This window comes from Pseudorca crassidens, chromosome 10, assembly GCF_039906515.1.
Source record: "Pseudorca crassidens isolate mPseCra1 chromosome 10, mPseCra1.hap1, whole genome shotgun sequence".
Classification (NCBI taxonomy): Eukaryota; Metazoa; Chordata; class Mammalia; order Artiodactyla; family Delphinidae; genus Pseudorca; species Pseudorca crassidens.
Window position 1 is genome coordinate 99,504,807 of NC_090305.1, and position 13,959 is coordinate 99,518,765.

Here is a 13,959-nt window from a genome sequence, read left to right on the forward strand (position 1 = left end):
ATGTCAACTCCTCAAGAAAAACCTTTTCTTGACTACATTATCTAATGCCCCCATAATTTCTATAAATTACTCTGCTTTATTTTCTTTATAGCATCTGCCACCTAAAATTGTTATAATCATCTGCTGATTTACTGTTATTTATCTGTCTGCTATTAGAATATAAGCTCCATGATGAGAAATTTATGTATCTTGCTCACTGCTCTACACTCACTACCTAGAAGAACAGCTAGCACATAGTAGATGCTCAATAAACATTTACTGAATTAGTGAACAACCAAATTAAAAAAACAAAGGAACATATTAAGCTAAAATGCCTTGCCTACTTAACAGGACTAAGCTGGTGCTCTCAGGAAAAGTTACAGGAGGTAATCCCGGGGTGTTCACTGGAGGTTTGTCTTTTTTTTCTTGGCAGGGTATAAAACTATATTTTACCAAGGTGAAGAGCGTGAAGATCCCCAAAATATGTCTGTCATGGCAGTTAGGCAAGTAGAGTAACTTCCTTCAGGCTAAGATTCTGCCTCTTACTGGAGCAATTCAGTCTTAATTAAGAAGACCTACCAAAAGCATTTGCAACCTGAAACCCGCAGGTAACTCAATAAACTCATTTGATTCAACTCTGTATCAAATACACTTTACAGATCTGCAACTAAGCCTCATATTGATTTCACTGTTTCTCTCCTCTTCTAAAAGAGGGACTCGTGAAGATAAATCTATCCAAAAGACTGCTAAAGAAAGTAAGAAAGATATATCATCACAAAACTACCGAAGTAACTCATTCATAAAATTAAGCCTTTTTTTAAGCAAGATAACCTGAAAGTAAAGCTTAGCGCACCCCCACCCCCACTCAAAAGAAGTTCTCAACATACAAGCTATTCACTCAGATTCAAAGCACGCTACAGTGCAAAGGGCTTCAAATTGAGCATGGGATGAATGTGGGTTTAATTTCCAGTCCTGCTTTTTACTAGCTATGTGGACAATTTATCTAAGCCAAATAATAAATCAATAGTAAAAGTAATATTTCCAGCTATGTATGGACTCAAAAAGTATTCCTCCATATACCCTTTTTTTCCCCAAGAGACTTGCCTGGAAAAATGTATTCCACCAAAACAAGGAAAAAGAAGAGGCAGATTTGGATCCTGAAATAGGTGAACTGACACAGGAGGGAGGAGAGAATACCCAGAAGGCTGGTGAAAGGAAATTCCAGGGTAGGTATGAAGGAGGCCCAAAGCACAGTCACAGTGCCTGGAAAAGGGCTGGGGGCTGCTTCAGGTAAGAGGTTCTGGAGAAAATAGTGAGTTGATAAACAATCTATGAGTTTCAATGTAAACAGAAAGTCACTGACATTTCTCATGGAAAGTTTACAGATAAATTAATATCAGATAAATAGAAAACTAAGCAAATAAAATTACTAATTATAGGGAAAACAGAATGTTTTCCTAAAAGGAATTACAACTGTAAGGGAAGAAAAATAATCTCCCTTCTAACCTTCTTAGTTCTTAGCTGGGGCTTTATAACAAAAGACAAATTTACATGAGAAAAACAAACAGATGTTTTTTAACATGTATACCTCATGTATATATGGAAGATACCCAGAGAAAAATAAGTAACTCTAAGCCACTTGGAGGTGACTTAGAACACTGGCTTAAATACCATCTTCAGCTAGATTAAAAAAAAAAAAAAGAAAGGTGTGTGGGAGGCCAGTTATGGGGAGATGGCCAGGAAAAACACAGTAAACAAGAGTGAAGTCTGCTATGCTGATTTAAGTCAGAGCCTTCTCTGTCAACAGGAAGACTAACTTACTTCTAGGGATAGAGAGGGGAGGAGGGACAGACACCTTTGTAATTGTGTCCTACACTTAGGCAAATGGCGGAAGGCAGAGAGCTTTCCTTTCTGCTGCTTCTCAATTGCCTTCTGCTCAAAGCAACATGTCATGGTGGCATATTCTTGGGTGGTGGCATACTCTGACACACTTCATAACCATAGTATTGTATGTTGCCTGGTTCAAACTGTATACAATGTCTCTAACTAATACTGACCTTATAAAAAATTATGACAATATTCAGAAATTGGGAGGGAGGAGAAGGTAAGAGTCAGGATGTACAAAAGAGCTAAATTTTCATTTTTCAAATTAGGACTTCAATCAATTGTTAACATGGAAAACTGAAACACTTCAAGAAATAGCAGAAAGAATAATCTTTTATAAACATGAAGGTAATTACTAAAACAAAAGCCAAAAGATTTGACAGTTGTTAATTCTAGGAAATGAAGATGGAGACAAGGAGGTGGCGAGGAGTCAGAGTTTTTAATAAGCCTTAGAGAAATGTGCTTAAAAACCACATACATGGGCTTCCCTGGTGGCGCAGTGGTTGAGAATCCGCCTGCCAATGCAGGAGACACGGGTTCGAGTCCTGGTCCGGGAAGATCCCACAAGCCACGGAGCAACTAAGCCCGTGCACCACAACTACTGAGCCTGCACTCTAGAGCCCGCGAGCCGCAACTACTGAGCCCATGCGCCACAACTACTGAAGCCCACGTGCCTACAGCCCGTGCTCCACAACAAGAGAAGCCACCAAAATGAGAAGGCCGTGCACCGCAACGAAGAGTAGCCCCTGCTCTCCTCAACCAGAGAAAGCCTGCGTTCAGCAACAAAGACCCCACACAGCCAAAAAGTAAATTAAAAACTCACGTACATTAAAACATTAATAAAAAGGTTTAAAAAACAGAAGAACCATCAATGGTATATTTAGATCCTGATACTAAATCAAACTGTAACTACACTATAATGTTAATAACAAGTGCTTGAGCTTTAGCAAGTGCCCAAAAGGTTTAAAAAAACAAAGTATATACCAAGGTTTATTTTAGAGCTAAGTGAATTAATTTAACATGTTGACCTATTTAGTAAAATTAAAGTTTTTAAAGATATTTAAATGGTGGGCAATAGATATTTGTATATTTTCTTGCCTATATCTAACCCACGTTTTCTTTAGTGTAGCGTAATTGTTAGATACCATCCTTTAGTGATTTAAATTATTTTTGTTCCATGCAAATTTTCTGGTTTCCTTGTTGTTACAGGCCTTAGTTTTGCCACTTCAGTGATCATCTGATATTCTCTAGCTCCTGTATCAAGAAAAATTACTTTGGCTTCCCAAAGGTTGATCAAAGAGGATCAATCACATCTGTCTATCTTTAGAGCACCAGCGCTGTAACTTTTGTGGTTCAGCCTCTGGTCCGTGAATCCTCCAGCCTCCTTTCCCTACTCCGAGAAGGCTCGGGCCATCACAACTACATCTAGTGCCTGTGTACTTCATCCTCCCGCCCCACACAGATCACAGCTGTATCTGCCCCTTCAAAGCTTAAGTGAAAAAAGAAAACATAATTCTTTTGGCACAACTAAGGCATATCATGTGTGGAATATTCATTCAGCAAATATTAACTATCTACTGTTTGCCAGGCACTTAAATTTAAATTTAAACTAAAAACCAACCAACCAGCCAAAGAATAAGCAGCTATCTAATTGACAAAACAGTAACGTGCTAGCACTGGGAAAGATACATATAAAGGTCATTTAAGGAAAATGAAGCGATAAATTTGGGAAGCTGGTAATAATGAATAAAATGAAAACTATCTTCAGCATAAATATGCAAGCTACAGAGTGCTGAAATTCTTTACATAAATACTGTCACTGGCCTGAGGACAGGATGGCAAGTCAGGAATGTTTCCATTTTAATCCCATTTTCTTCTCACAGAGATGCTTTGAGAGCAACTAATTAATAGTTGCAAAGTGCTTAGTGATAAGCTCAAAGTAGAATGTTAGTGACAAATCAAAGACCACACACATAGTTACAAAAAAAGGTCACCATCTTGAGTAAACACTCAACCAAAATTCAGTCTCTTAAGTAATATTAACAAGAAAGTTTGTATTAAACATTAATATAAAAATACTTAAGATGAAAAACTGTAACCCAAGTTCTTTGTAAACAAAGAAAATATTACATAACTTACGATAGTTACTGTGAATTTCATCTATTTCCTTTTCTGTTTGGTCCTTTGTAAAAACCATTATCTAAAAAATCCAAAAATTCTTAATTAAAAATTACCAAAAATGACAAAAATTAGAAATTAGTACTATAAACTTTAAGATCTCAAATGGAGATGTTTAAAATAGAGGAAAATAATCTCTCATGTCTGTTTTATATAGACTTAGGAAGATTAACTCCTGTTTACTTCTCTTGAATATTGTAATTAACATACATTTTACTCATTACTTTTTTCATCAGTAGAAAATGCAACACTGATTCCATTAGAATTTATGAAGTATTAAGACAACAATCAATTAAGCTTCCTACTTTCAATATTTAATTTTCCACATTCATTACTACAATAGGTAACATAAAACTACAAGACTGAAGAGACATTTAGCAGATCATTAACAAGGCAGATCTTCTTGTTTGTCTTCTACCTTTTCCAGCCTAACTTTTCCAAGTCTACACAAAGGTATACAGAGAAAATGCAATAATACAAGACTTCACGTGTGAAATTTCTAATTTACTTTTTAAAATTTTAGACTTAAAAGATCTGAAATGTACTTACACGATTCATTATAGTCTTATAGTTAGCACACAGGTAATAGTAAAGTCAATGAAAATCTCATTTTTTTCTACTATCTGATTATAAACTTACTTCCCTAAGGTTGTTGCTTTCCTTACAAACACATTACCGATGGTCTAGGAAAAAAGTCTACTTGGGAGAGCCCAAAACACTTCCTCTAGTGTCAAAGGACACAATGGCTATTTTCTTCTTTGGTATCCTTTCCTCAAGTTTTGGACCATCAAGCTAGAGGAAGGCAATAGTGAAGAAATTTAGGTCTCTGATTCCCTTAGTAAGCTCAACAGATGCTCAATCCTCATCAACTCTTAAAATTACTTAATTTCACCATCAGTATAACCATAGAATTGCAGAATGCCAGAGCTAAAAGGGGATCTTAGAGATTATAATAGTTAACCCCCTGAGTTTTACAGATGAAGATCTTAAGGGCCACAGAGGTTAAATGTTGAAGAACTTATTAAATGCAACCACCAGAAAAAGGACCAATACCAAGGTTACCTTATGTACGGGCACATGCTTTTTTCCATAAAACTGTAATTCATCAATAAACTCTACTTTGGATTGATCTTGTGCCAGAAGACTTCCAAATATGATAAAAATGCTAAAATGAGCTGCAAGTAAATCATAATACATTAAATGGAAATGTGTTCTAGTACATTTCCCACTGAACAGATTTAACACTGGTTTGCTTTAATTTGTAGGGTATTCGACTTTTCCTTCCTTCATTTCTACCGAGATACTGAAAAAGACCATCAACATACGCTTTCGTTGAGTTTACTAGCTTCAAGACGCATCCTAGTCTTCTCCATATTTTCAATTTCTTGAACTATTTCAGCAGCTGTTAAAATAAGGGCATATAGCCAATATTAATTACATGGTGTTGTTCAATGTACCCGGGTTATATGAACTCTTAACACTGAAGCTGGACGATGGGTATACATGAACTCCCTGTCCTGTCTTTGTAATTTTTCTGTAAGTCTAAAGTCATTTCAAAATAAAAGGGTTAAAAAAAAATAACAGAGTTAAAACACTTAACTTTTACACATGCAATTACAGTTTAAAATATAACTGGAAGAGTACAGCAAAGTCATTTTGCTCTTTCCTTTGAGGATATAGGTATAAACAAGAGTTCCAATGGAATATGAAAATTAATGTTAGAGTGAATTCTATTCTTAGGGGATATCCACTGAAACTCCAATGTACAAAATGTTACAACAGTCTACTTTGCAAGGAAAGACAAAGGTCTACCTACGAATACTAGGGGGTAGATGGCCTTGACTCCAGAATTTTTGTCAGTAGGTGTATTTACCAATCACATACATCAAAGAGATCTGAAATATACTCCATCTCATATATAAATACCTTTGAATGCAAATAGCATGAAATTTGCCAATGCTATCCTTCTGCCTACTAGGCCAACATATTAAGACTAAAATACACATATAGTATAGGGAGAAAAAACTACAATCCCTTACACACATTTATACATAAAAAGATACTATATCTAGAATTTGCTTCAAAATAATCCATGAAGGGATGTAAATGACAGACAACAGGCGATTAGGCATGAGTTGACAACTGTTTGAGTCAGGTAACAGGTAAACAGGGGAAATCACCATATTCTTCACCGTAAGAACTGAAATTCTATAGAACTTACAAATAATCTCTATTAAAAAGTTTTTTACAAAACTGAAAGTCCTCGAGAGGATCATTTAAGAATGCAATTACCTCATTTCAAAGTTTGTTTTTCAAGCACTGAGAGGTACCTCTTGCCTCCCTAATATCATAAGACCAGTAGAAACAATGTAAACAATCTCTCCCTCTGTGAATCATGGTATAACAGGAAAGCAAAGGGACCACTTGCATTCTACCCAATCCACTAACCCAAGTATCACTCAAGTTAGAGAACATCTGGCATACTCTCTTCTAAGGTATTAAGGAAACTGTACTAGGATTAGATGCAATTTAGGGGCTTAAATCTTTCGGAGAGACTTCTGATTCTGTTTGTGATGTAAAGAGCTGGATATGGTGTCATTCTCACCCTAACAATGAGAAAAGGCTGGATAACCTATAAAACTGTAACTTTACTCGAATCCAACAGAACTAACGTCACAGGGAAACCAACTAGCCTGAAATCTAAGGAAAGTCATGTGCCTTAGAGAAGAGAGGGGTCATGAGTACTGGTTGACATAAGAAAACAAGGATTATCCTACCGCTGGGTAAGAAGATTTCAGATAAACTTTTTTTTTTTGGCCGCACAGCAAGGCATGCGAGATCTTAGTTCCCAGACCAGGGATCGAACCCGCGCTCCCTGCAGTGGAAGCACATAGTCTTAACCACTGGACCGCCAGGAAAGTCCCTCAGATAAACTTTTTGATAAATTGCAAAAGGCCAAGGGTGAACCACCATGAAAATATAAAAATCCTGGGAATCTTAGACACAAGGGGACTCACACCCATTCCAAGGTTTTCTATAGACCTTACTGGATACTCTCAAGAACTACTGGGGGAAGGATGAGAAATTAGAAAAAGTATCCCTCCGGATACAGGCTTGGGAAAGAACAGCCCCCAGTGCAGGAAGGACATGAAGCCCCATCAGATCTTTAACCCTAGGAAACAAAAGCATTAAGCCACTGAGGGAAGGTCAGCAAAACTGAAGTCCCCAGAGCACAGGTAAACAGAGAAAAAGTAAACAAACAAAACCCTCTACTCCGGCAGAGGGGTCAGGAAACTGCCCTGGGCCCAGACCACTAGAGGACCCTTGCCACCTGGGGAGGCAAAGGATCACTGAGAGAGACCCACCTGTGAGACCCAGAATCAAGGGCCTGCCTAAGACAGAGGCTAAGCTAGAATAACAGAGAACAACCTCATGTTCCCTACCACGGAGCCAGGACACTCCAAGTGACAGGTAACTGTCATCAGCCACTGGGAGAGAAGTGAGCATGGAAAGACTCCTTAAGGCACAGGTTCACAGGGAAAACCTAAGTGCGAGTGATACAGGTACATTTTAAAAACAAACAAACAAACTTCTGGTAGCTCAGGCACCGACCTAAAAAGCACAAGGGATATGAAAGTGGTGGTCAACCGAGGACAACCACAGCAACAACAAAATCCAAACCAATCAACCACACACAGTGAAGTCCTAGCAGAAGAGGAGACAAGTCCATTTTTTAGTCATTCATACTATTTACTTCAGCATTTAGAGTCTCATGTATTAAGTCTGGTTTTCAACCAAAATTTACAAGATATATGAACAAGCAGGCAAACAAACAACAATAACAAAATCAAACTCAGATATCAGTTGCCCAGATGTTACAACTACCAGACATGGAATTTAAAATAACTACGATTAATATGCTACATCTAGTGGAAAAGATGAACAACATGCAGGAACAGATGGGGCATTTCACGAGAGAGATGAAATCATCAAGAAGAATAAAACAGAAATGTTAGAAATAAAAAAACATTAGCAGAGATAACTTGACCCAGCTAAGGAAAGAATAGGTGAACTTAAAAATGGGATCGATGGTATTACCCAAACAGAAATAGAGAAAAAGGGGGAAAAAAACCACAAAAAAACCAGAATAGAGCAACTAAGAGCTGTGAGACAATATCAAAAGCCCTAACATACACGTAATAGAAATCCCAGAAGAAGAAAAAAGGGAGAGAAAATATTTGAAGATCTAATGGCCAGAATTTACTAAATATAATGAAAGATGTCAAACCACAAATGCAAGAAGCTTGAAGAATATCAAGCAGAACAAATAACAAAACAAAAACGCAATAATATACCTACACATAGACACATAAAGAAAATCTTGAAGCCAGTGAGAAAAAGGGGTATACCACACCAATAAAAGTCATGTATTACATCATACTGCTCATCAAAAACTATTCAATCCAGAAGACAACAGAATGAAGAATTTAAAGTGTTGGGGAAAAAACCTACCAACCCAGTATTCTATATCAAGGACAATATTTTTCAAAAGTGAAAGAGAAATGAAGACTTTCTGAGACAAACAAAAACTGACAGAATATATTATTAGCAGATCTGTACCAAAAAAAGTGTTAAAGGAATTTCTTCAAGCAAAAGAAATTTAAAACCAGAAATTCATCTCTATAAGAAGAAACAAAGTGTTAGAAATGGTAAAAATGAAGGAAAATATGAAATATACTTTTCTTATTTTTAACTGCTATAAAAGATAATTGTCTGTTTAAAGGAAAAACAATAGCAATGCATTGTGTTAACAGCATGACAACAACAGCACAAAGAATCAGGGACTGGGAGTAAACTGTTGTATAAGGTTCTTATACTACAAGCAAAGCAGTTTATTATCTGAAGGTAGACTGTGACTAATTAAAGGTGTATACTGTAAACCCTAAGGCAAACACCAAAATTTTGAAAAAGAGGTACAATTATAAGTCAATAGTAGAAACGAAATATAATTTTTTAAATACTCAATTAATCCAAGATATTTAAAAAAAAAAAGGATAGAAGGAACAAAAAGCAGACAGAACAAACAAAAGAACTAGCAAGATGTTAAGTCGAAAGCCAACTACATCAAATGTAAATGGTCTAAAGGCACTAATAAGAGCCAGAGAATGCAGACTGGATTAAAAAAGAAAAGCCAAACAATATACTGTCAACAAAGAACCCATTTTAAATAAAAGACATAGATTCAAAATAGGTTCAAAACAAAGAACGGAAAGCAATGTATCCTGTAAATACCAATGAAAAGGAATCTGAAATAGCTATATTAATATGAGGCGCAAGAGACTCCAGAGCAATGAATGTTATCAGGGACAAAGAGGGAAATTACCGAAAGCGGTCAAGTCACCAAGAAGACTTAACATCTTAATGTGTTTGCACCTAAAACAGAAATCAAAAATACATACTTGAACAAGGACTTCTGTTTCCAAACAAGATGGCCTAGACTCATGTCTCTTCTCATTTCTCATAATCTTACCTGCAAAGCATAACTACAAACCCTGGATATAACAGACAAGGTTAAGAGAATTCTGAAAAGTGGAAGGAGGAAAATGGACTGGCTAAGGACCTCAGAATTTGAGGAACAACACTGTGGTACGTTCCCCAGGTTTTCTTTTTATCTTCACAGTATCCCAGACTCGTCTCTGGTGAAGCCTGCGATCCACAACCACCAACACTCACAGAAGAAAGAAAAAAAAAGTCTCAAGAAAAATCTACTTTAAGCAAAGGTCAGTGAAAGGGAGAGATCAGAAACCTTTCTGACAATATCAGACCTACTCCAGCTAAACACTGATGATGCTCCCAGCCTGCCGCACAAACTTCCCCCCACACTTAGTTAATTTAAAGATCTGTAAAATTAAAACACAGGTACTATATTTACTGAAAAAACTCTGCATATAATCTGCAGTTCAAACCCATGTTGTTCAAGGGTTAACTGTATATCTCTTTAAAGCAGTTTACATGATATATCTGTTATTAATTTCTCATACTTAGAAGAGGAAACTAAATAACAACAATAAAAATTGGAAACAAAGGGCTTCCCTGGTGGCACAGTGGTTAAGAATCTGCCTGCCAATGCAGGGGACATGGATTCGAGCCCTGGTCCAGGAAGATCTCACATGCTACGGAGCAACTGAGCCCGCGAGCCACAACTACTGAAGCCCGTGCGCCTAGAGCCCATGCTCTGCAACAAGAGAAGCCACTGCAATGAGAAGCCCGTGCACTGTAACGAAGAGTAGCCCCCACTCACCACAATGAGAGAAAGCCCGCACGCAGCAACGAAAACCCAACACAGCCAAAAATAAAAACACATAAATAAATAAATTTATTTTTTTAATTGGAAACAAAGTGAAACAAATGAACTGTCACTATATTACTTCAAATAACATAACCACAATAAAGGGAAAAAAAAATTTATGAACACAGTAAATGACTATGTACCCTTAGTGCAGGTGATGGGGGAGGGGAAAGGGAAGACTGGGTAGAGAGAACTAAAAAAAAATCTGGAATTCTTTCTCTGGTTGCAGAAAGGTGTAGTAGTACAGATGAAGCAATTCTGAAACGATTTTAGATATATTACAGAACTGAACAAATTAGTAAACGTGCTGATGCTACTAAGAGGGAAGATTCTCCCTGTCGAAAAAGGGAAATACAAATATGAAATAGAGAAAGGTAAAGAAGACCTCTGTGGGGCTGGATTGAAAGTAAAGGTATTGGTATGTTCTCATGATTTCTAATATGTATAAGTGGATTTACATGCATACATATACATGTAGTATACAGGCATACATGCATGTGTATGTATACACATATCCATGTATGCATATGTATATGTGTGTATATATTCCTGAGCTCCACCTGCTGGAAGAGTCTAGAAGCAAAGGTACCGGGTAGCAATGAGCATAGCTGGTAGCCTTATCTTGTTTTCCCCCCCAAAAGAACCAAAGCTTCTCAGGGAAATGGCTGATTCCAGGGCTGGGACAGGGAATCACTACCTTGTTATGCTAGAAATAAGGAAATGGTAAAAAATAATAATGATAATAATGAAACTATGGCATGAGGACCAAGGATCAGCATGGAGAAGCTCCCACTGGCCAAATCTAGAAACATAAACACCAAAATAATTAAGGATGGAAATAAGCTATAAATCTGTGAATCCATATTGATAATAGACAAATTAAATACAAGAAAGGAAGGCTCCTGTTTTCAGAACCATGGCAGGTGTCAACTGGCAAATGTGGAAGGAAGGCTAAAATTAGAAAATCAACATGTGCAACTACACAGAAAAAACTAGTTCAGGTAATAATTACCAAAGAATGCTAAATACAGGCGTGAGATTTTAATGAGGTATAGAATATTTAGATGGTATGAAAGTGTCTCTCTACAGATTGCTTACTAGGAGTAATGAGGAAACTACACAGTGAAGAAATCGACAAGGTGATCAAACCTGCCATCACAAATGAAGGGCACAAAGATGTCAAATACCTCTAGAGGTGATATTCTGAGAAGGACAAAACATCACTTATATAGTATTCTGGCCACGAATGCACAACCTGAACATAATTATAAGGAAACATAGGACAAAGCCAAAATGAGGAATATTCTATTTGGGGAAAAAACCCAACAACAACAAAGACTGTATTCTTTCAAAATGCCAATGTCAATGTCATAGAAGACAAAGGAAGGCTGAGGAATTGTTCCAGACTGAAAGAGACTGAGAGGATATTACAACTAAATTTAATAATGTGATCCAAAACTGGATCATGTAATGGAGGGGGGAAAAAAATCCATAAAGGCCATTACGGGGTCAACTGCTGAAACTGGAATAGAGATGATAGATTAAAGAATTATTTAACAAAGATGAATTTACTAAAGTTGGTAACTGTACTGCAGCAATAAAAGAGAATATCTCTTTTCTTAGGAAATACACAATAAAGTATTCAGGAGACAAGATTATACGCCTTATTCTCAGATAGTTTAAGAAAAATATATGTGTATATAAAGATGTACACACACACAAACACATATACATTAATAAAGAGAGAGAAACAGTAATTCATAAACCAAATGGGGGAAAATGTTAACAGGTGAATCTGTGTAAAGCGTACATATGTGTTCTTTATGATACTGTTTCAACCTTCCCATAAGTTCAAGATTATTTCCAAATGAAGGTTTTTTTTTAAAGAATGCAAAGTTAAGACTTTTTCAGACAAATAAAAGTAGAAAGAACTTGTCTCAACACATGTGCACTACAAGAAACATTAAATGAAGATTTTCAGACCAAAAGAAAATGACATCAGATGGAAACCTGGATCTAAGCAAAGAAATACGGAATACTATAAATGGTGAATGTGTAGGCACACAGAGACTTTCCTTTTCAATTTTTAAAATTTCTTTAAAGGAAAATTGACAGTTTAAAGCAAAAATGGTAACAAAGTATTATGAGGTTTATAACACATAAAAGAAAAATCTATGACAATAAAACCAAGGATGGAAAGGGTAAGGTCCTTATGTTAAACACGTAGTACAATAATATCTGAAGGTAGACTGTGATAAGTTTAAGATGCACGTGGTAAACTCTAGAACAACTGCTAAAAGAAATTAAACAGAGGTACAGCTAATAAGCCAACAGTGGAGATAGAATAGAGAACTAAAAAATAATCTAAAAGGAAGCAAGAAAAGAAAAAAAAACAAAGAATGGACAGGACAAAGAGAAAATAAAGAGCAAGATGGTAGATTTAAACCCAACCAAATAGATTAAATGAAAAAGTTTTAAAGTCTACAATTTAATGGTATATCTTGCCAAATTAAGTTTAAAAAGCAAATCCAAACCACATACTGCTTACCAAAAAACACAGTTTAAATATAATGACACAGTATGTTTAAAGAAAAAAGTGAAATCAGATTATTATTTATGGAATATTACCAGAGACTAAAACAAATGTCATAATAGTGAATAGGTTAATTCATCAAGAAGACATAACAATACTAAATGCACATACACCTCATTACCGAGATTCAAAATGTAAAGAAAACAGAGCACATTGAAAGGGAAAATTAAAAATCCACAAATACCCTTGGAGATGTCAATAATCCTCTCAGTACTGATAGAATCAGTAAACACAGCATAAGTAAGGATGTAGAATACTGGAACATACTACCTAGCAACTTTACATAACTAACACTACAGATCACTGAACAAAAAACCCCCAAATTTTCAAGTGCTTAAGGAACACTCACCAAGGAAGACCTAATGCTGAGTTATAAAACAAGTCTCAATAAAGGTAGAAGGTCCGAAATCATACAAAACTACTTCAATGGAATCAAATTAGAAGTGATTTTAAAAAAAGATATCTGGGAAATATTCAAATATTTGGAAATTGAAAACACTTCCAAATAACCCATGGGTAAAAGAGATCACAACAAAAATTAGAAAATATTTTAACTGAATGAAAAGGAAAATACCAGAGAAATGAAAGCACATGGCTACATAAAAATCTATAAGCCCATGTTTATAGTAGCTTTATCCAGAATAGCCAAAAATTGGAGACAAGCCCAGTTGCCTATTAATAGTCATTTAGTCATCATTTCAGCCAAAATCTAGAACATTTCCTTCACCCCCACAAATTCTTCTGCCCCACTGCAGTAAATTCCCTCCCCCTTACCCTCAGGCCCTGGGACATACTGATCTCTTCTATGTCCCTATAGTTTTGCCCTTTCCAAAATGCTAAATAAATGGACTTTTAAAATTATACAGTGTGTTGTCTTTTGTATCTGGCTTCTTTCACTTAGCACAATGCTTTTGAGATTTATCCATGTTGTTGCACTTATCAGTAGTTCATTTTTATTGCTAAGCTGTGTTCCACT

At 36.2% G+C, this 13,959-nt stretch overlaps 1 protein-coding gene across 4 annotated transcripts in view; it reads right to left on the reverse strand.

The window, feature by feature from the left end:
• The window catches only part of RAD18 (RAD18 E3 ubiquitin protein ligase), a 114,891-nt gene that overhangs the window by 48,601 nt on the left and 52,331 nt on the right, over positions 1–13,959 (reverse strand). For 3 of the 4 annotated variants that reach the window (XM_067755294.1, XM_067755296.1, XM_067755295.1), the window contains 2 exons: positions 5,367–5,443; positions 4,003–4,063 (listed from right to left, as the gene is read on the reverse strand). The exons of the other annotated variant lie outside the window; for it this stretch is intronic. In XM_067755294.1, coding sequence (XP_067611395.1) covers positions 4,003–4,063; positions 5,367–5,443 — 138 coding nt within the window. The remainder of the gene's footprint in view (positions 1–4,002; positions 4,064–5,366; positions 5,444–13,959) is intronic. 4 annotated transcript variants of the gene reach the window in all.